The following is a 20,777-nucleotide window of genomic DNA, read 5'->3' as shown; positions in this document are numbered from 1 at the left end:
CCACAGGCTATATGAGTTCAACAGTATAAATTCAGAACGAATTTCAGACATAACTTGGTGAGAACTCAGAAAATTAACAGTATTCTTTTTCTCTGTCTTTTCTCCCCCCTTCTCTGTGCTCCTGCATAGCCTGTGATAAAGAAGTTAAAGCAGCCTCCACAGAGAGAGATGATTTGTTCAACATGTCATGGTGAGCAAAATGATTTGGCTGCTTATAACAATTTCAGGGTTTCTTTGATTCCTCATAATATACACATACACTTCAAGACTTAAAAAGAGGGAGAATTTTTTACTGGGGGAAAAAACACCCTAATAAGCTCATTGTTAAGAATACCTAAAAGTAAAATGCAACATTCTATGCTCACGAACCTGACAGCTGTCCCAGGTGATATGTCTGTGTAGCTCTAAATGGAATCAAGGGATAAAAGACGAAAAAGAACAAGAGGATGCAATTTCCTATACATCTGCATCTTCTCGTTAAAGGCAGGTTACAGTTTGAGAACTAAGCAAAGGCTTTCCCATTGGGGAGGCTGCAGTTATGTTTATTAAAATGAAGAACATACTGAAGGATTTTAAGTTTTTAAATGAGAAGGGACGTACATAGTTAAAACTGAAGTGGAAGTTAGGGCTAGAGGATTGAAACAATCACTACAATGTTATATCTGTGCAATATGTGAATATGTAACTGACAACACATCTTTATGACAAGTGTCTCTTTAGTGCCTTATTTGAAAATGTCAATGTCCTCTTGTCACTGATGTTTTTTGGGGGAAGAAAAATGGTTAATCTTCATAAAAATGTTATTTATGTTACTATGTAATGGGTTTATCAATTCATTTAAAAATAATTGTTTTAAAATGTTTCAGCTTTAATTTCTAATACGATAAATATTGATAACTATGCCCCACCTAGACAGAGCTTTTGGGGGAACCCAGTAACATTGAACAATATAAAAGTATCCTGAGACCAGTAAGTCTGAGGACCACATTCTTACACTGTCTTCGCAGCTTCCAGTAGGGGCTCTTCTTTGGCCTTCAATTTTGATGTTCTCTAGAATAGCATCCAAAGCCACTAATTTTATTACCATGAACTAGGGTTTCTCAATCTTGGCATAACTGACGTTTTGGGCCAGATACTGGTTGTTTTGGGTACCGTCCTGTGCTTAGGAACACCCACAGTTTTGGGAACACCCTGGCCAGTAACTACTAGACGACAGAAGGATCCTCTGACCCAAGGTGTGACTACCAAAAATATCTCCTGACACTGTCACAAAAAATTGCCCCATTTGAGAACCAGTGCCCTAAATTGTCTTCCTGGAAATTTCACCTAACATTAAGATTTTAATTCCACCGATCAAAGAAAATTCTACTTGTTTGAGTGTCTATTCTGTGCCAGACACAATTCTGAACACTTCACATGAATTAACTCTTTAAACATCACTATTCTATGAGAGAAACAAATCATTAACTCCATTTTATATATTAAGAAACTGCAAAACAGAGAGGTGGAGTGATCTGCCCTGGGTCACACAGCAAGTGGGTGGGGATGACAACTCCAGCTCTGATTGCTACCCTGAGCTTTAGACTCCTGTGAATAACTACCTACCTCTGGGTATTCCAGGTGACATTCACTCAAGATGCCCCAAAAATTAACTCAAAAGTCTTCCCCTTATAAGACCAGCTATTTCTATATTTTTTAAGTCAATTAATGGCACAACTTTTACAATGAACCTCTCATACCTCACCTTAACTAATAACCTAGATGTCATTCTAAACTCTGCTGAAATCTCTTCTTTATTCCTGAATCCAATCATTCTTTGAGTTCTAACACTTTTACCTTCTAATTATTAATCAAATATATCTTTATCTCTATCTTCCACTATTCCTGCCCTCGTTAGGGCCCCTAATCTTTCCTCCGCACTATTGTAACCATCTCCCATCTGGTGTCCTTGTATCTAGCCTTCAGAATTGTCTTCTACATCGCTGTCAGTCTGATCTACCAAAAATGCAAATCTGGCCATGCCACTTATGGCTTAAAGCTCTTTACTGGCTGCCTGCTAGCTAAGAATAAAATCCAGGTTCCTTAGCATAGGCCCTCAAATATGGGACCCATTCCAACCTCAGTCTCATCTTCTGACTCACACTTTACTCTCCAGCACTATTCTACTGTTTGTCATTATCTGAGCATAATATGCCACTTCATGCCTTTGATCCAGTGTCACCTTCTGGGAAGCATTCTTGATTCTACACCCAATACATCTCTGTTGTAGCACTTAACAGTTTGAGAAAATGATTTCTATAACTGTATCCATAAAGGTCTGTAAAAAAATCCATTAATGGCAGGTGCTTTGCTGAGCCTGAAGCTCTCATCTTTCTACCTCCAGGGGCTGATCCGGCACTGGGTAAACTAGTCTTCAGATAATGGTTTTAGAAGCATTGAAGTAAAAGAACACATAGAAATAGAACCTGTTTAGATGGGGTTAGGAAATGTGGAATGAGAAGAATCAGGAAAACCTTTGTCCCAAGGTCATAACTGAGCCGAATCTTAAAGGAAGAGGAGAAACTCAAGAACAGGGTGAATAAAAGGCACGCCAGATAGAAGAGTACAGGGGAGGCGCTGTCTTTGAAAGCCACAAGACACAGCTTCAACACAAAAGGCCATATTTTATAACAACTAAGTTTATTATCTTAGGAGATACTACTAGCGGGAATCTCAGATTTTAGAAAACAGTATAAAATGATTACCAGATTCCTTTGGATAATACATTTATATACGGACAGTAAATTTAGCTCAAAAGCATTACTCAGTGCATAATTTGAACAATTATTTTCTACATATATATCACCTTATAGTGGCTCATTACTGAAACTCATTTTCAATTTCTGCCAACAGGTACAGCCTTAAATGACTTTCCTGAAGGTCACCCGTTTACTTGGCATTTACTCACTTGAAAAAACTTAGCCTTGTATGTAGATTTCATCACCTGGCTCATACGTCATTTCCAAATAGAATTCTAGAAATGGAAGGCTCCTTAGAGATGACATAGTCCAAAAGGCTCATTTTACAAGCAAGAAAACTGAAACACTTTGGCTGAGTAATTTGTCCAAGGTTCTATATTCTGAGGGCTCCCACTTAGACTTTTCTACACAATGCTGTCAGATCTACTGTCTCTTCAGTGTGTGACCCGTGTGTTGATTCCAGTTCTTGTTTATTCTCAGCAAATTTGAATGACAAAATATCTCCTTCCAAACGTGGTGGAAATGATTGTTTCCACTTATTCACTTGCATATTTGTGGGTTCCTTCAACAGACTTGGACAAGTTCTTGGTGTGAAGTACTTAATTTTTTGTTGAAAATTCCACCAGTATACCTACTATTTACAAACATTTCCTTCCAAAGCAAGTCATTAAGTAAAACCATACACTCCCATCAAATGTTTCTTTTAACTACTTGACCGGGTGGATATTTCCTCACCAGTGGGACCTAGATGTTGTTCTCAGATTTACAGGATGAGTCCTTTTTCTAGGCAGGTGTCTAAAAATTAAGACAATTACTGCTTGAGAGATTTAGTGTTTTATTTGATAACCAAAGCTGTACTGGGTCTACCCATCACAGGGCCTGCCAAAACATACAGAAGGGGTGTGTGTGTGCTCCCTAACCAGGTTTTTTCTAGAGGTAGGCTTTGCTCTTAGGAAACCCAATCCACAGGTTGACCAGTCATCAAAAGTGAGACCTGATGTAATTAAATGAGCTGGTCTTGTCAGATTCTTGTTTTGGGAATATTACTAAACAGAGAGGTAGTTAGAAGTCACCAAATCTAAAAGGATGCAGAGAAAAAGCGTAAAATACATAATGTTGGGTCAGAAGTTATACGGAAGCAGAAAGGAAAACAGAGGCTCTGAAGTTCATAAAAAATATAGCGAGTAAGAAAGAAGGAAGAAGGGGACCCAAGCGCATATAGGAGAATGTGGCAGGCATGGAAAAAGCTGTGCAGTACATTCAGGATGTAAGAGTTTCGACTCTCATTCTTCTCCTGCTAAGATCCTAGAAGTTGGATCTCCATCGGGTGAGATCATAACAAACATTTCAGCTCCTGGAAGTTTGTGACCTTTTTTCCTTTACCGCCTTCTGTGTCTCCTCCTTCCAACCCCCTTCCCCGCCCCCGCCGCCACCAATATCCCAAGTAGAACGGATTTGATTCTTGCAAGCGTAACAGCGAATTAAGACGCCTAGGAAATGGTAGAGACTTCAGCTTGTGTACACGTGCTACTGATTGGTCACTTCTGCCGTTAACTCTTCAATTCTGTGGGAAGTTCTATATATACAACAAACTGGTCCTACAACTTAAGCACTTGCAGCTTTCACGTTCATCCTTCCTATGGCAGAAACACATCACTAACCATGTTCCCAGAGCACGAACCACGGAATCCGACTTGGGGGGAAAACGTCAAAAGACTTATTCCCTCTGCTACAACGAAGGGCAAGCCCCCTGCTCTTCCCCGCGAGATTACAGCGGGCTACGCTTGCCCGCAGGGGGATGCTTTTGGCTCGCGGAGCCCTCCCGCCGCCGTTCTGAGGAAGCTGGCGCCGGACAGACGAACACCGCGCCCCCGGACCTCCCGGCCCCCGCGCCCCTGCAATCACCTGTAGTTGTAGGCGCTGAAATGCTTGCTCTCTCTCAGCATCGCCCGGTAGAGATCTAATACTTGTGCGCGGCTGGAGGCTGCCATTTTGGAAAGAAAAAAATAAGTGGGTCCTTTTCGCGGAGGTCCCGAGTTTAACACAACCATAAAATTTCGGCCTATGCAAAAACCACGAACGAAATAAAATGCAGTGAGGGTCTCTCGCTAGCGGGCTCGGGCCTCAGCCTAAGTGAGCACCCGCCCGCGCCTTGGGCCGCTGCGGACCGCGCCGGGCGTCGCGCGAGGCTACCGAGGCCGGCGCAGGCGGGTTTGGGGCAGCTAAGGGGGCGGTGCCCACGGGGAGGCGTTCCCGCTCGTCGCCCCCGCCTGGGAGTCTGCCTCCTGTGGCCGCGCCGGGAGCGGGCCGAGGGTGGGGAGCGGGAGGGGCCGCCGAAGAGCCTGGGCGGGGCCACGGGGCTGAGACCTAGGGGGCAACTGTGCACCGGTCGAGCCACGCTCCTCGGGAACGGAGGTCGGAAGCTCGAGCACCGAGGGCGTGCAGCCACTCAAGGACGGCCTTCGCGAACCGCCCGGGGTCATGGCGAGGGCACTGAGTCTCCGAGCGCAGCCCCAGGTTGCACCTCCGCGGGGCGCGAGGCTGCGTTACCCGGGTAACCGAGTGTGTGCCTTGGCGACGCCCCGCCCCTGGCTGCAGATGCCCCGCCCCTGGCTGCAGATGCCCCGCCCCTGGCTGCAGATGCCCCCGCCCCTTCCGCTGATGCCGCCCTCGGCGCTGCCTGAGAAGTCGTGCAGAAATCCAGCTTCCTTTAGCTTAGCCTTTGCGTTGGCTGCTCTCTGTCGTGGGCCCCGAGAGTGGGCAACTCATTAAACGCGGCGACGAGGGCGGGGTGGGCGCGCGTAGGCGACGGGTCAGGGCTTTCCTGGCGCTCCGGCTCCTTTCAGGGCTACCGGCGAAGGGGCCTCACGGGCAAGGTCCGCTTTCTTGTTAAAATGGCAGCGCCCGGCATGCTCCGAGTGTACCTGTGAGGTGGGGGTGAGAACTTTCCCTGGGAGAGTAAGCGAGCCTGTCGCATTTTAGAATTTGAAACAGCCCAGGTCTGGGTCTCCCGGGCGAGCGGTGGGTGAGTGCCGGTCTCGCTGCAGCGTGGGGTGCGACGTGGGCGGTTGTAGTGATGGGGAGTTACTTGGCTATGGGTTTTTCTGCTTGTGGGGTATTTGTTGAACTCGGGGGGGGGGGGTTGCTTTAGAATCATGAGCCTCCTAGAGTTTTGTCATTTAATAAATGCGTACAAAAGGTGGGGTGGCCTCGCTGTAGGCGTGGGTGATTAATTGGGGAAATTAGGCATCTAAGCACTCTGTTGGGGTCATTTCAGTCCCAAGGGAAGAAGCTGAGCAAGTTTTCTCTTGAAGCTTTTCGTGACTGAGTTTTCTCCCGTGGCCTTTCTCTGAAGACGTCAACTTTTCTGAATTACCATGTTACAGTGGTGGATAAAGTTGGTCGTTCTGGTCCTTGCACGAGGACTGGGCGCAGGGAAGTCTGATGCAGTTCTAGTCACTGTCTTTGCAAAGCTCTTGCGTTTGGAATCTTCCAGTGTGTTATCAACGTTCGGAGGAGCTACAGTTTTCTGCTCCCAAACACAGCAAGGAGTAACTTCATACGGAAAAAACAAGTTTCCAGTTTTCTCCAAGCACTGAGTTATGGTTTTGTTTGATCTCTTTATCTGGTTTTGAAATGACACTTGCTTTAAAAGCCACCTCGTATTCAAGAGCAGGAAACACTTCTCTGACCTTACCACTTACATATATATATATATATATATATATAATTATATTACTCGTTACAGTGCAATGGCAATTTTTAAAAATGTGGAAGCGAAAACACTTTTATTAAAATCCTTGTAAGTTTCCAATTTGATTTTTGTAAGGTCTCATACATCAGTGAGTCTCAAAATAAGGTTTGGTTTTTTTTCGGGGTAGTCAGATTTCTTTCACTTTCGCAGCTTGATAAGGTCATTGGGCAGGTCTTGCCTTAGGTATTGTTGAAAGGGCTTTTAATATTTTGAGTTTATCCTTTGGCATTACGTAAAGGATTCAAGACCAAGGGAATTACACATTATTATAGAGTAGAATCCACAGCGGTTTTCTCTTAATTTGTATGATACACTGTTGAGTGCTGATGATATAAAATGATGTGCCAGCACCCAGAAAAACTACATAGTGCAAGTTAAAAATAGAAAAAGCTATCAAAGTTAGAAGAAAAAAACATGAAAATTATTTTGCCTTGTTGTAAAATAGTGGGGATTGCATTATTTTATATTTTACTTTCATCTAGGAAATGAAATTGGAATAATTCTTGCTGTATACAATTGTTTATGTGTAATTATCAAGCAATTTAATCATTAATGTGTACAATTAATGTATCTAAATGACTAACGTTTTGTAATCAAATAAAACTTTTCAAATAAATATATAAATTTAGTTTGTTTGGGTACCCTAATCACCTGTTGGTACAAGGTTAGGAAAGGGGTAGCTTCCCAGTTGATTAAAGGTAAGTGCTCACAAAAATACTTTTATTTGACATAATTTACCATATGTTAGATATCATTGCCTTGAAAGACTAAGAAAAAATAATCTCATTCGAAAGCTAAATCTCTACTTTTGTATATCTTCGTTACAGAGATGACTATTTTCAATAATAGTTCTGTTTGAGGTTGAAAGTGGAATCGGGCTAGAAGCTGTGGATGGACATTACTCATATGTCTTTTAATATGCATGTATTCTAGGCTGAGTATTCTCTTAGGTAATGACTATAAACTAGGGGGTACCCATCTGCTACCAGTTAGGCTTCAAAATGTAAATATTTTCTTCATATTCACCTATATATGGCTATGAAATACCTGTAGTTCTTTACGTATCTATGTAAAATGACATGTTACTTTGTATTAAATTTAAGATTGCTAATGACCACTTTATGCTTTTTGAAGAGAAATTTCTCCAAGTATAATAAGCAATATAACAACAACTTACTATCTTTAGGCTTAAATATTAAAATGATGTGAAAAGAAAATCTTGTATAAATCAGCAACTCGATTATGATTTAGAAATCATTTCATTACTAATATGTATCCAAGTCTTTATTATACATAATCATTGTTTGATTTTATTCTTCATTCTAGTAAAGAATGAAGCTTGAAGAGACCTTGGACATCAGCTCAATTATTTTTACAGATGAGCAAGCTGAAGTCTTTTCCTGATTAATTCATTCAACATTTATTAAACATTCCAAGTGCCATACATTATATGAGGTGATGGAGTTCAATGATGGGAGTCTCCCTCACCTCCCAGAAACCAGTAGGGACCTAGATAAGCAAAGTAATAATTTATTTTTGACAGGTGCTATTATAGGGGTAATATTACCAAGCGTTAGGGGAGTATAGAGGAGAGACATTTGACTAGGAGTTTGACCTAAGGGGAGGCTTTCCATCACATTGTGTATATTCACAATGAGTAGTAAGACCCAGATAAAGAATGTGGTACGTTAGAGATTGTAGTGTACATTCAAAGCATGCGCGTATGAGGGAGCGTGATCTGTTCAGAGAACTTGAAGCAGTGGGAAGTGGGGGGAAAAGAGGGAGGAGGAAGGGAAGGGCCATCTGTGAGATCACAGACCTGATTTGCCCTGTATCTGCTTTATTTTAATGATGTTTCCTATGTTTTGCGGATTCATCATCTCTTATACATTGGCTAGTTCACATAAGTCAAGTAGAACTTAACCTCTGAGCTAGTGAAATATACATTAGTTATTCAGGTGTTGGTAGGCTTTTGTTTCAAACCATATTTTTGAATGCTATATTCCAATAAGAGTACTGAAATTCTATTTCTTTACCTCCGCATTCAACAGATAGTTGATCATCCTGCTAGTTCAAGTTGCTGTTCTTGTGGGTACTTGAGCATATAAATACTGTTCCTGTTTTCTAAGAGTGTAATTTAAATACAATTTGTATGTAATTAAAATATGGGGTTGAAAGTATTATACAAAGTCTTGCAAGGGAAGTACTGGTGAAGTGCTATGGGGTCTCAGAGCATGAAGCAGTCACTTCTATAGCTGATTCCTGGGCCACACCTCAGACCAGCAAAACATGGCTGAGGTCCAGGCTTCAAGGGAAGAGAAACACTGATTTGTGGGCATTGGGGGGCTTTATGGAGGAGGCAGAGTTGGTGCTGGGCTTGAGAAGATCTAGGTTTGAAGGAAATTATAGGATTTGGATGTGTGGCTGTGGTGGTAAGATGGCTACTTCAGGAAGAAGGTTTACCCTTGGAAAAGGTGAAGGAGAGAGGGCCTGAGTGAGGTCTAGGGAAAAATAATCTTGGCCTCAGGAAGGAACACTGGGTGGGCCTTGTCTAGAGACCGCATGAGGGTGAGTGCGGAGGTATAGCTGGGAGACACCAGCTGAGTCCTTGTATCAGCTCAGTGAGTACCTGCGTAGAGACCTGCTGGGAAAGCTGTTACCTCCACTGAAGGGAAGCGAAGCTGAGCGGTTCGGTTCTTTAGCCAGTTATACATCTAGGCAGCCGTGGGTGTGGGCCTGGGCCGCAGAGGTGATCTGCTAGCTGTGATGCTACACTACTGCTTCACAGAAGGTCTTCAGTGCCAGCTTTAGGAATCTGAGGTGACTTAGTTTTTCTTGGGTAGCATGGGTAAATTTTAGTCATATTTGAATTTTAATTGGATTCTCACTTATTTGTAAAGCTAACTGGTTTGTATAGGAACTATTAGAAATAGTCAGAGATTCTCAAACGTTGATTATTAGGCTAGCTTTTTAGTCTCAAGATAAATTTACATTTTTAAAAATTATGTCTCTGAAAACATTCAGTGCCTTTTTCAGGTTCTGTGTGTGTGTGTGTGTGTGTGTGTGTGTATGTGAGAGAGAAAGAGAGAGAGAGAGACATGCATTACCTCTTGGGGGGGGTGGCGGCGAGAGAGAGAGAGAGAGAGAGAGAGAGAGAGAGAAGCATTACCTCTTGGGGGATTTTCTGATTTCCATAGAAACTTCAGATCTGCTTAAGAAAAGCTGTTCTCTGAGAAATTTAGAAAGCTCCATTGATTGGAGGCAAAGGGTCCCCTTGTAGGCAGTAACAATAAGATTGACAATTTTTTTTGTAAAGTATCAAATGTCACTTCTAGATAACCTTTTCATTTTTAAAAAAAATAAATTAATTCTTTGCCTTCTAGAGGAAAGAAACCACCTTTTCCTATTACAAACTCCCACCAACATGAGAATTCTTTTACAGTGTATTTTATGGTAATATTCTGTACAGATCCTTCATTCTTCTTTTTCTTACTAGTTAATGAGGGATAAATTTTAGGGATGTTTTCATGTTGTCTGGATATTTTAGAATGATTTGTTAATCAAAGTAGTTATATGTGATGATAATGATAGCTATTATTTAGAGTTTATTTTCTCTTCCAGGAGAAGTGCCAGGTACTTTACAAACATCTGGTTTCAGTAATTCTTCTAAAGACAGATCTGAGGTAGTGATTGACTTCTGTGAATGGGGAGTAATATCTGCCATCTCTTGTTTGTCCAAGTCATTTGGTCATTTACAGAAAACATTTAGGATTTCCAATGCTGACCCTTTGTTTAGGAAAAAAACAGCCTTTGTTTTGCTAATCACAGCAAAACACTATGTCACTGTCTCAAGATAATACAATATTGAGTTTTGTGAAGTTAACTGATCTTTTGGAAGGACAATCTATCTTTGTAAAGGAAATACCTACAGTTCTTCCCTACCATGTGTTTCTTTCCTCTGTGTCGCCTTTGCTACTCACAGAAAACGTCACTTCTGATCACCAAATACGTGTTTTTTTCCCCCTCACACCAAGCACTTCACTGCAGTATGGGCTGAGTGTCCTAATATGTATTCAACTCAGTTCTGGCACTTACCTACCTGGAGGTAGCATCAGATTCCACAGGGTAAGGGCTCAGACAGTCCCCCCATTCAGATGCCAATCACAAGTCATAGGACCCCAGGTTGTGCACAACTGTCTGCTTCGGCTATGAAGTGGAAATTCCCATGACCCCTCTCCTCAGCTTGATTAATTTGCTAGAATGGCTCATAGAACTCAGGAAACACATTTACCGGTTTATTGAAGAATATGATAAAGGACGCACATAAGCAGGCACATGAAGAGATACACAGGCTGAGGTCTGGGAAGCACAGAAGCTTCTGTCCCTTCCCGGGGTGGATGTGGTCACCGACCCGGAAGCTCTCCGAACCCCGTACTGTTGGCATTTTATGGAGGCTTCCTCACGTAGGCATGATCAAGTATCAACTCCATTTCCAGCCCCCCTCCCTTTTCTAGAGAAGTAGGAGGCTAGGTTAAAGATTCCAAGCTTCCAATCATGGCTTGGTCTTTCTGGTGACTAAAAGAAGCCATCCAGGGAGCCACCCAGAGTCATTTCATGAGGACAAAGGATGCTCCTACTGCTCTTACCACTTAGGAATTTCCACGGCTTTTGGAGCCTTGTGTTAGGGATGGGTCAAAGACCAAATATTAGAATGAGCGATCCTCGTGGTATTCTTCTCAGGAAATGGCAAGGGTTGTAGGAGCTGGCCAGGAACCAGGAGCAGAGACCAATGTTTATATATTTAGTATGATCTCACAACCTTGGGTACAGGTACCTGACTCAGTCAGTTTGGATTACTATAACAAAATGCCGCAAACTGGGAGGCTTGGAAGCAACAGAAATTTAGTTCTCACAGTTCCGGAGGCTGGAAGTCTAAGTCTCAGTGTGTGGTGAGAGCTTCCTGATTCATAAGTGGTCTACTTTTCAAGGTGTCCTCGTATGGTGGAAGGGGTGAGGGATCTCCATCTCCCTGGGGCCTCCATTCTCAGGGCACTTAGTCCCATTCCTTAGGAGCCCTCACGATCTCATCACCCCCCAGACGCCATACCTCCTCATTCGGTTATCCTGGTTTGTAACTTAGGATTTTAACATGAATTTGGGGGACATAAGCATTCAGTCCATTGCAGGGCCATATTGAAGAATGTTACTAACAATAGAAACTAAACCAAGAATTCATGGTTTCTTTGCCACCATTATAGTGAATACTTTTATATAATTTAATATAACTTTTTAATATAAAAATTTATTAGCTGAGCACAATTGAAGCAATTCAGCTTGGCAGACCTGTATTCTGCATGGGTAATAGTGAGTTTGAGTTAACTAATAATTAAGAGTAATAAAAGCGCGGCCTCTGTGAAATGGATTACAGTAATATTGGCAGATTGTAATAACAGACTTAGCGTCAGTTAATGAGGATACATTTATTGGGGGAATTATCTTTATAACAGTTCCTGGAATTTTGGAATGCAGAGGAAAGTGAAACGAAGAGAAGTCATGAAGTAGAAAAAAGCTTGTCAGGCGGCATACTTCCTTCCTTCCTTGACGTTTTGAGTTATGGGAATTGTTACCTAATTCAAACCTGCGAGCACCTTGAAACAAGTGCCTGTACCTGAGCATTTATGTTAAGCCCTGTCAGAAATCCCATTCACACCTTGGCTTCCAGGTGCCGTGAGGGCACCTGCAGCCTCCTGAACCTGATGTGACAGTAGTTACAGTACGGCTTCCGTTTGTAGAGCCCCAGTTTTCAAAGAACGGCCTGCACTTCCCACGTTTTAAAGCCTCAGAGCAAACTGTCCTGGATTAATACGTTTTATGACAATGAGTATAGTTTCATCAGAAGTGTCGAAGCTGAGTCAGGGTGCCCCTGTTAGGAGCTTGTAGAAGTGATTCCATCAGTGCCAAGTCAGTGTTTCCTGAAAATCCTTTTCTGTGATCTCCAAAGCTGCTTGAAAATAACATGTTAAGTATAGTCCTGGTCTCCGTAGATTTACATCAATTAATGTCACCACACTATAGACAGTAATTTCCATGTCCCACCTACCCCCCAAACCTGCAACACTTTTGAATGAAGTCTAAACTTAACAGCTTGTAAAACCCAGTGAGTGTGACCCCTGCCCAGTTCTCCAGCCCCATATCATACCTTACTTTTTCTCCCTTGTGTATTTAGTTCTTTAGTTCTTATCTCTCCCTTCTACTCGGGGGCCTTTGCAAATGCTAACCCAGCTGTCTTTTCCGAATTCTTCAGATCTTCCTTTAAGAGAGACTCACTGAAAGGTACTTTCTCTCTCTCTTGTTTTCAAGGAGGGCGCAGCTCACAGTGGCCCATGCGGGAATGGAACCGGCAACCTTGGTGTTACCAGCACCATGTTTTAACCAACTGAACTCACTAGCCACCCCTGAACTAACTAGCTACTCCTGAAAGGTACCTTCTCAAACTTTAAGCAGATCTTCCTTTTTTAAGACGTCTTTTCTGAGCAGCTTTTCAGCCGAGATTGACTATAGTTACAAGTAAGGGAAAACTTAATTCCAATTGATTTAAAGCAACACAATGGCTTTATTGTCTCATGTATCTTGAAAGTTCAGAAGACAGATGGGCTTCAGGGTTAGTTTATTTGAGTGGTATAGCCAAGGATCTGGTTTTGTCCTTTTCGCTGTCTTCTCAATGTCAACTTTATCCTCAGGCCACACCACATGCTCTCTTGGTTGCAGAAGCCCACCAACAATTCTGAGGACGTTTCCAGAACATCAGAAGAGTGAGAGAGCTTCTGGACCAGGAGGGTCCATCCATCCTCTGTCACCTTATTGGCCCTAATTGAGTTGTGTGTTCATCTATCTTTGAACCAATAAATGTGGCCATGGCATAGGATTACAGATAGGCTTGAGCCACATGTCTGGAGGCCAGGATGGGGGTAGCTGCCCCCAAATTATATAGGCTGTGAAAGCTGGGGGATGGGGAGGTGGGCATGAGGGGTACACACAGTGAAACTGAGAAGAGGGACCCATTTTTTTGTAAAAGACAGCAAAGTTCACTACAGCAGTCTTGCCAGTTACACATTTCTTTGTGAGGTTATTTGATTATATTTTTCTCTGATATCAGGCTGTATATTCCATGAGGTCAAAGGCCGCGTCTGTTTTTGATTACAATTGTTTCCCCAACACTTTGCACCTGCTTTGCACATCTTAGATCAGTAAATACCAAAAGGAATCAATCACATAAGCTCTAAATTATTGGGTGTAAAAATTATTGGGTGACGGTAGATAAATGTTAATTGGCTATGAAAACCATACTTCTTCCTGGGCAACGGAACTTTGGTTTTGTTTGGATGGCCATGTGCTTAGTTCTTGACAGTCATTCGTAATGGACTAAAGCGGTACTGGTGATTCCATTCCCTTTTTGCCAGATACTTGGTTTTCCAACCTTTTTTATAGTCAGAGGTAACCGTGAGATATGGATCTGATTAATGAGACAAGGGAAAGTTGGCTGGAAGTTTTCTGGAAAATATTTTGCTTTCTATTCACAAAAGAGGACCTGTTTATATTGTCTCTTTTCTGCTTGGGAGGCTAATATGAGGTCTAATGCTTGAATCTCAGCAGCCATCTTGGAACCCTGAGGAGAAAGGCCTGAGGGAAAGGACAAAAGAATACTGGAGATTCCAACCTGAAGTCCTGACTTTTCTGAGCTGTGGAATGAACCCTGGAACAGGATACCTCCAGACTTAATGCTGAATAAAGAATAAATGTCTTTTTGTCTTAACCCGTGATTATTTGGGCTATCACAGCTCGACACATCTTGATATAGCACCAAAAACAGTTTCATTACTTCAACCTTGCCAAAAGTCTTTATTTAGAACTGGGTACACTTGGTCATTTAAGGTCTTTTCTCTATGCTACTTGTGAAGCTTTGGGATATTTTCATTTATTTTCTTCATAGAAATCTGTTATGTGTATACACAGGCTAAGCTGTTTTTCTACTTCAGGACTTTTGGACATGAAGGTCCCTCTCTGGTATAACCAGTCTTCTCCTATACTCTTCATTTGACTGGTGATTACTCAGCTTAAATGTCCCATCTTCAGCAGTGCGTTTCCTGGCCACAGTTTACATTGTACCTTTCTTTTACTATTCTCTGTTATAGCATTTTATCCTTTACCTTAACTTTTTATAATTTAAAATTATATACCTGCATAATTGTAAGTTTATGGTTGAATGTTGATTTCTTCCACCGGAAGTCAATTCCATGAGGACAAGAACCACGTCTGTTTTGTTCATCTCCGTAGGTGAAGTGCCTTGTGGGTGCTCAGTAAGCATTTGTTGAATGACTGAATGAAACAAATAAGACCAAAATCCTTAGATTTATGCATCTTCTATCTTGTCCCACCACCACCACCAATTTTAGGTAACATAGGATGGTCAGCCACAGCAGAGTTTGTTTCATTTGTTGAGATGACACTATTCCCTGATGGTCAGGGTTTAGGTTTAGGTTTTACAATGGGAGTAGTGTAGTCCTTACCATACTAACTGAGCAAGCATCCTGACAGTTTCTTTGAAGTGTGTGAGTATTTTGGATCCTTTTTCTCTTGTGTTAGGATTCATTCTAGAATTTTGCATTGTCTTGAAACAAACTTTATGTCAGACACTATTTTTCTAATTTGACGTGAATAGCTGCTGGTAGCGAACGTTTTCATGTTTTGGATAACCCTGGAAACATGGAAATGATTCTCGTTTTAGCAGGTTATTGTGCTTGGTTACTAGGCATGTTATTTAAAATAGCATTTAGAATCTCTTTTCTTTCTCAAAGAATAGTCTCAGGAGAGGCCATATGAATTATTGACACAAACTATTGACTTACAGTGGAGATCTTTTTCAATATAATTGTTTAGTTTCAGCAGGCTATAATCCTAGATTGTTGGTAATAGTTTTACTTTTTCTAGGGAGATTTATTGTGCATTTTTAAAGTGATTGTAAATGCTGTATGTATGTGATAGTAAGCAAGAAAACTGGACTAGGATTTTGTTGATTTGGTTACATTTCACAGCTTTCTTACAGCTTTTCTGTATCATTTTAGGTAAGTCATTTAACATTTGGGGGATGATATAATTTATTTCCTAAATCAGACACTTTGAGATGGATCATTGAAAGTGGGTTCTATTAAATAATGATGGTGCTATGATATAATGACGCTGGGCCAACAGGACCTGTCCCGGGGAAACCAGATGTGTGGTCATCCTATTTGGTACAATAGTTTGTGAGGATGTTCATCTGCACACCTGGTGTTTTAGGATGTTCCAGAATTAGGGAGGCCTTCCTCTCGTGACAAGGCCATAGATTGTTTTTTTGTAAAGAGATAGAAATTATAAGAACCAAGAGTCTGAGGCTCATCACAGTCTTTCATTCCCCTTTATTCCCTGCCCAGGATCCCTGCATCCTTGCAGCCCTCTGCCCAGAGGTGGGACTCTGTCCATAGTCTGGGTCACTCCGGATCTCTAATCAGCCCGGCAGCAATCGGAGATTGTGGGGGAGGGTGCGGTGCAACAAAGGTTCTCTGTGCTTTAGGGCTGAATCTCTGTGTGTCCTGCAGCCTCTCTGTAGGCTGTCCTAAGGTGTGGGAGGAAGGGAAGGGTTCTACTTCTTTTATTGCTTCACTTAATAGAGAAACTGTGGGCACATGATTAGATCTAACCACAATTTTATATTGCGTGGGCTTCTAAAAGAAAGCTTACCTGGGTAAGACAGTACCGGTCTGTTAACTCAGTCTGCCTGCGCGAGAAGGGACAGTGACCTCACGTCAGTGTTACGTGGTCCTGGCTCCTGGAACAACACGCTTTCCTGAGCATCGCAGAAGATGCTTCAAGTTCGTCCTTTCCAGCATTTTCTAATCCACTGCTGGGGATTGCAAAGACATCTGACATGCTTTCTTGGTTCTCATACTAATTGAAGTAGGCATCGTTACCCAAATTTTACCAAAAAGGAAACAAAAACTCTTGAGGATTAGAGAATTTAAATAAGTGGCCCTAGTTCACACAGGCAGGTTAGAGATTTGAAGTGAGGACTATTTGTTTTCAAAATGTTTGTTTTGTATTTTCCAGATTATACCTTGCCATATTTAATTTGGTGGTATGAAGCCTGAAAGCAGTCTTGAGAAACTGAAAAATAATTTACATTGAATTCTTATTTCCAGTAATTAGCATCCTCCTAAAGAGTGCCGTGTTTTACCTCTGGGTAAGCATTTATGTTCAAGTCCCAGTTGTCCAAGGGTTGGGTTAGTTTGCATCCTGTTTGGTTCTATTTTGAATTCTGTATACTTGAAAAGTATAATTAGTGTATTAATGCTTAAATAAATATGATTAGAGTGAGTGAACATTACGATGCATACAAAATATATTCAGTGCATATTTACTACTTGATCAGTAATTTGATGAAACTTGTGCTTTGGTTTTGTATTTTGCTAGAATCTCTCTGAACCTTTTTTCCGACTGCAGTATCAGTTTTTTTCCCCTCGCACTGCTATACTGCATGTTCTGCAACTTTAGGGTAAGGAATATGATTTTTAAAAGATTCATGGTCTTGTCAGTTAGCTCAATCAATTAGAACAGTGGTTTCCAGTCTGTGTGCCAGAGAACTATAGGAGCCACAAAAAGAAAAGGTTTGTGAATTCCTATGTTTCTATCATATGCCTGTCCTCCTATTTTTCAAACATATGCAGGTAGCATAGTGATTGGAAAAATATGCAGTGATAAAAACTACTGTGAGTCACTAATGCTTTTAAGTAATTTTGAATTGCACAGCAGACATTAAAAATATATGTCTGATCTTGTGGAGATTGGATAGTCTTTTAAAGTGAAAATTTATTCTCAGACTGAAATAGGTTGAGGACCCCTGGTTAGGTCACAATAATGCCAGGGTGTTTCTGCCATGTTAACAGTTATGTTTCCATCTCTCCATGGTTGCAGAGCACATTCCCACCCTCTCATCACTCAGTGGACATTCATTCTCCTGGGTCAGGTCACCCGTGGTTCCCACCCCTCTTTGTAAATACAAGGAATCAGTGAAGTCCATCTATCCTACCTCTAACTTGCCTCTAATTTTGTCTGTGCCGAGCAATCTATTATTAGCAGATAGATGCTGAAATAAATTATTTGATTGATTGTGCTTTGCATAGAATTCAATAAATATTTATCAATTGACTGGTCAATAATTCAATGGAATGTCCTACCAGTGCTGTAGTTTCATGATTTACTAATGTCCCTTGGTTTCCTTATTTCTTTCCCCTCAGAATTGGATTTTTTTCATGCTGCAGGATTCGTGTATTTGAAGCGACGTAATGTGAATTTTAAAATGTATGGCTCTGTTCTGAAAGCTCAGTTGTTTTTCTCCTTCACCTCTCTGAAGTTCCTGGTCCATAGCTCATCAGCTCCCATCTGCACTGAAGGAACAGTGCTTTGAGTGCGTATTTTGCAGGTTTGGGGCCAGATGCTTTGTGTGTGTCCTTATTTAATACTCACGACAATGGTATAGAATGAGGAGACAATAAATAGTACGCAATAGCTGGGATTTGGAGTTAAACACATTTTATTGACTGAACCTCTTCCAGACTTTCCATCTTAAGCACTTCTGTTACTCTGCTGAGCCTGCCTCTCAGCTGATTCCTGTTGCTACCATTGCTCCAGTGCTTTGTCCCAGCAGGACTTAGAATCCGTTGGCCTTTCTGTCTTTTTATTGTGCCCTGTCCCTCTCAGTGCCTTACTTTCCTCCTTACCTAGCCTAGGTTTTGGGTTCACTGCTTTTTAGAATACCATCCTAATTGGTCAGCTTCAGACTAGTTGTGGGTCCTAATTCTTTCCCTCCTCAGCTTTGTCAATGTGCTTTTATTTAGTAGAATTGGTTCACAGTGTAATGAAGAAGCATTGCGAACATGTATGTACACTGGCTGCCCACTGCATTTCTGCCAGTGATTTACTGGTACTGCGTATATGACTAGTATGTTGAACTAGCATGACCTGTGGGGTGTAAGTCAAACGCTCTGAATGAAAACTTCTTCCCTCACCCACTCCCCCTTCAAAGGATCCTGCACTGGGAAACGGTAGTGGTGTGTGTATGGCTTTTTTTCTTTCTCTACTTACCCTTTTCCCCTGAGCTAGCTTTACTACCACTTAGGCCTCTGCCAGATTTGAAGAGCGGAGCAAAGAGAAGAAAGGAGAATAAAGGGATACAGTGATTCTACCTTAGCTGGGTAGCTTTGCACTCTAGGTTTGACTGAATCATTGGGTATTTTCCTGTGTTCTTCAGAGGACCCGCTACTGGGTCCTTCCAACTTCAGCTTCCCTGAGGCAGGCGATTCTTTGGCTCACTAGGCTCCCGGTCGCCCCGGGTTCTTCTGAGGTTCCTTCCACAGAAGCCACTTTCATTGTTGGTGGTGTTTCACCTGCTAGGTGCTCGTCTGGGCAAATGTACAATGGCTCAGTGCTGGCTCTCCCCCTCCTGCCCTCTTGTGGTCCAGCAACTTCCTCAGCACCCCCTCTTGCTCTCTCGCGTCCCTGGGCCCCGCCTCAGGTGTCTGGCATTCCCCAGGAAGCGCTGATCACATTCACGACACCTCCCTGCGAGGAGTACACCTTAGCCCTCTCTCAACCATTCAGTGAAGTTCTGACTCCTGGAGCTGAGGGGGCAGACACTTCCCTTCCTTGGAGGCAGTGAGGCCAGAGCCTCCACTAAAGCTTTTTCTGAAGGAATCCTTACAAAATCTCTCTCCTTTCTCCACTCTTTTGGAATCTTCGGACTGATTATAGTCCTAGAGTTTTAGGAATAACTTTCACTAATTTCTTTTGTAAATTGTACATTTTGTTATGTATCATTTATTCAATTTTGCCTCATTTAAAACATAAATTTAATATCTTGCCTTGTTTTTCTAGAATTAATACATGCTCATATTGAAAAATCAAAATATGTTAATATTAGGAAAGTAGAGAAAGACATTTAAGCCGCTCAGGTCTTCTAATCTAGAAATAACTGTGGTTAATATTTGGTAATCATCATTGTAAACATGTCTATGAATTTTTATATGGATTGATGGAAGGATGGATGGCTAAAAAGTCCGTTATAAAGATTGGATCATATCACACATGATATGTTTAATTTTTAAAAATATGTTTAATTTTATTTAAATGTAACAGAAGAAAGAGAAATTATAGAACTGAAGGAGTTGTTGAACTTCAAAACAATCACCGAACACTGATGTTTGGGTCATTATGACTTTACTGACAGACTGTTCGATTTTAGCTGTATATACGGTTCCTTTGAAAGATGAAAAAGATGAATGCATTTGCATTTCCTCCTGTCTTTTCTTTGCTCTCCCCTTTCATTTGTTTTATTTTATGCTGTCAAGATAAACTTTCAGTTCTGTTAAGGTAACTCCAGTGGCTGTTTAGCCATACTCTTTGAAATGGTTTCAGTGCTCACCAGCAGTTCTTTCATAACAGTTTTCCCATTTCATGAATATTTACTTTGACCAATCATTTTTTTGTGGGGCCTAGATATTTTTTTTCAGGAAGGCTTTTCAGGAAGGGTCTATCAGTGTTTTGTCCTTGAATTCCTGTGTGTTTGAGACTAAGCTTACCATCATACTGAAAGACACCTTGGCTGGCCTTGAAACATGCCAATCTGACTTTTCTCTCTCCTTAGGTGAGTTGCTTCTTCTGCCTAATAACATGGAACCTGGTTGCAGATTTTATGCCTTTAACCACTCTACTTCCTTTCAGAGCCTGTGTGATGAGTTCGTTTTCTCTCAAGTTTAGTAACTTCACCAAGATATTGGTGTTGATCATTCCATTTTAATTTATCCTGGAGCATGGTCTGCTCTTGATTTGCAGATTCAAGTATATCTTAATTTTAGGAGAATTGTTTTCTCTGATGTGTCTATGAATAGTTTTTTGTTTGTTTTTTGTTCTTCAGGAGCACCAATAATGTAAAGGTAGATCTTTTATGTCTTACATATCTAGCATCTTCTTTCTGGTCATTTTTGTATTTTTATTCGTTTACTTTTCCTTTTGTAGGTGTTCTCGGACCTGTCCTCCCTGCCACTGACTGGGTTTTTTATTCATGTTTATGTGACATCTTGTTACTTCTAACAGGACACACATCTGTACTAGTTTCATTATTATTTTCTATTTCTTTAGCTGTACCAACTCAATTTTTATGTTTTGTTGTCTTAAAAATCTCTCTTTGGATGTTT

At 41.4% G+C, this 20,777-nt stretch overlaps 2 protein-coding genes across 4 annotated transcripts in view; one reads left to right on the top strand and one right to left on the bottom strand.

Annotated features, from left to right (window-relative positions):
* The window catches only part of LYRM4 (LYR motif containing 4), a 147,778-nt gene extending 142,845 nt beyond the window's left edge, over positions 1 to 4,933 (bottom strand). Inside the window, exon 1 of the mRNA XM_019710853.2 lies at positions 4,644 to 4,933. Within this exon, the coding sequence (XP_019566412.1) occupies positions 4,644 to 4,789 (146 nt within the window). The 5' untranslated portion in view covers positions 4,790 to 4,933. The remainder of the gene's footprint in view (positions 1 to 4,643) is intronic.
* Positions 4,934 to 5,160: 227 nt separating this feature from the next.
* The window catches only part of FARS2 (phenylalanyl-tRNA synthetase 2, mitochondrial), a 541,022-nt gene continuing 525,405 nt past the window's right edge, over positions 5,161 to 20,777 (top strand). The window contains exons 1-2 of one of the 3 annotated variants that reach the window (XM_074335273.1): positions 5,161 to 5,763; positions 12,853 to 12,973. The gene's annotated coding sequence lies outside the window, so the exon portion shown is untranslated. The remainder of the gene's footprint in view (positions 5,764 to 12,852; positions 12,974 to 20,777) is intronic. The other 2 variants (XM_074335272.1, XM_019710860.2) reach the window with 2 other exon arrangements.

This window comes from Rhinolophus sinicus, linkage group LG06, assembly GCF_036562045.2.
Source record: "Rhinolophus sinicus isolate RSC01 linkage group LG06, ASM3656204v1, whole genome shotgun sequence".
Classification (NCBI taxonomy): Eukaryota; Metazoa; Chordata; class Mammalia; order Chiroptera; family Rhinolophidae; genus Rhinolophus; species Rhinolophus sinicus.
This window is presented reverse-complemented; position numbering and strand designations above follow the sequence as displayed.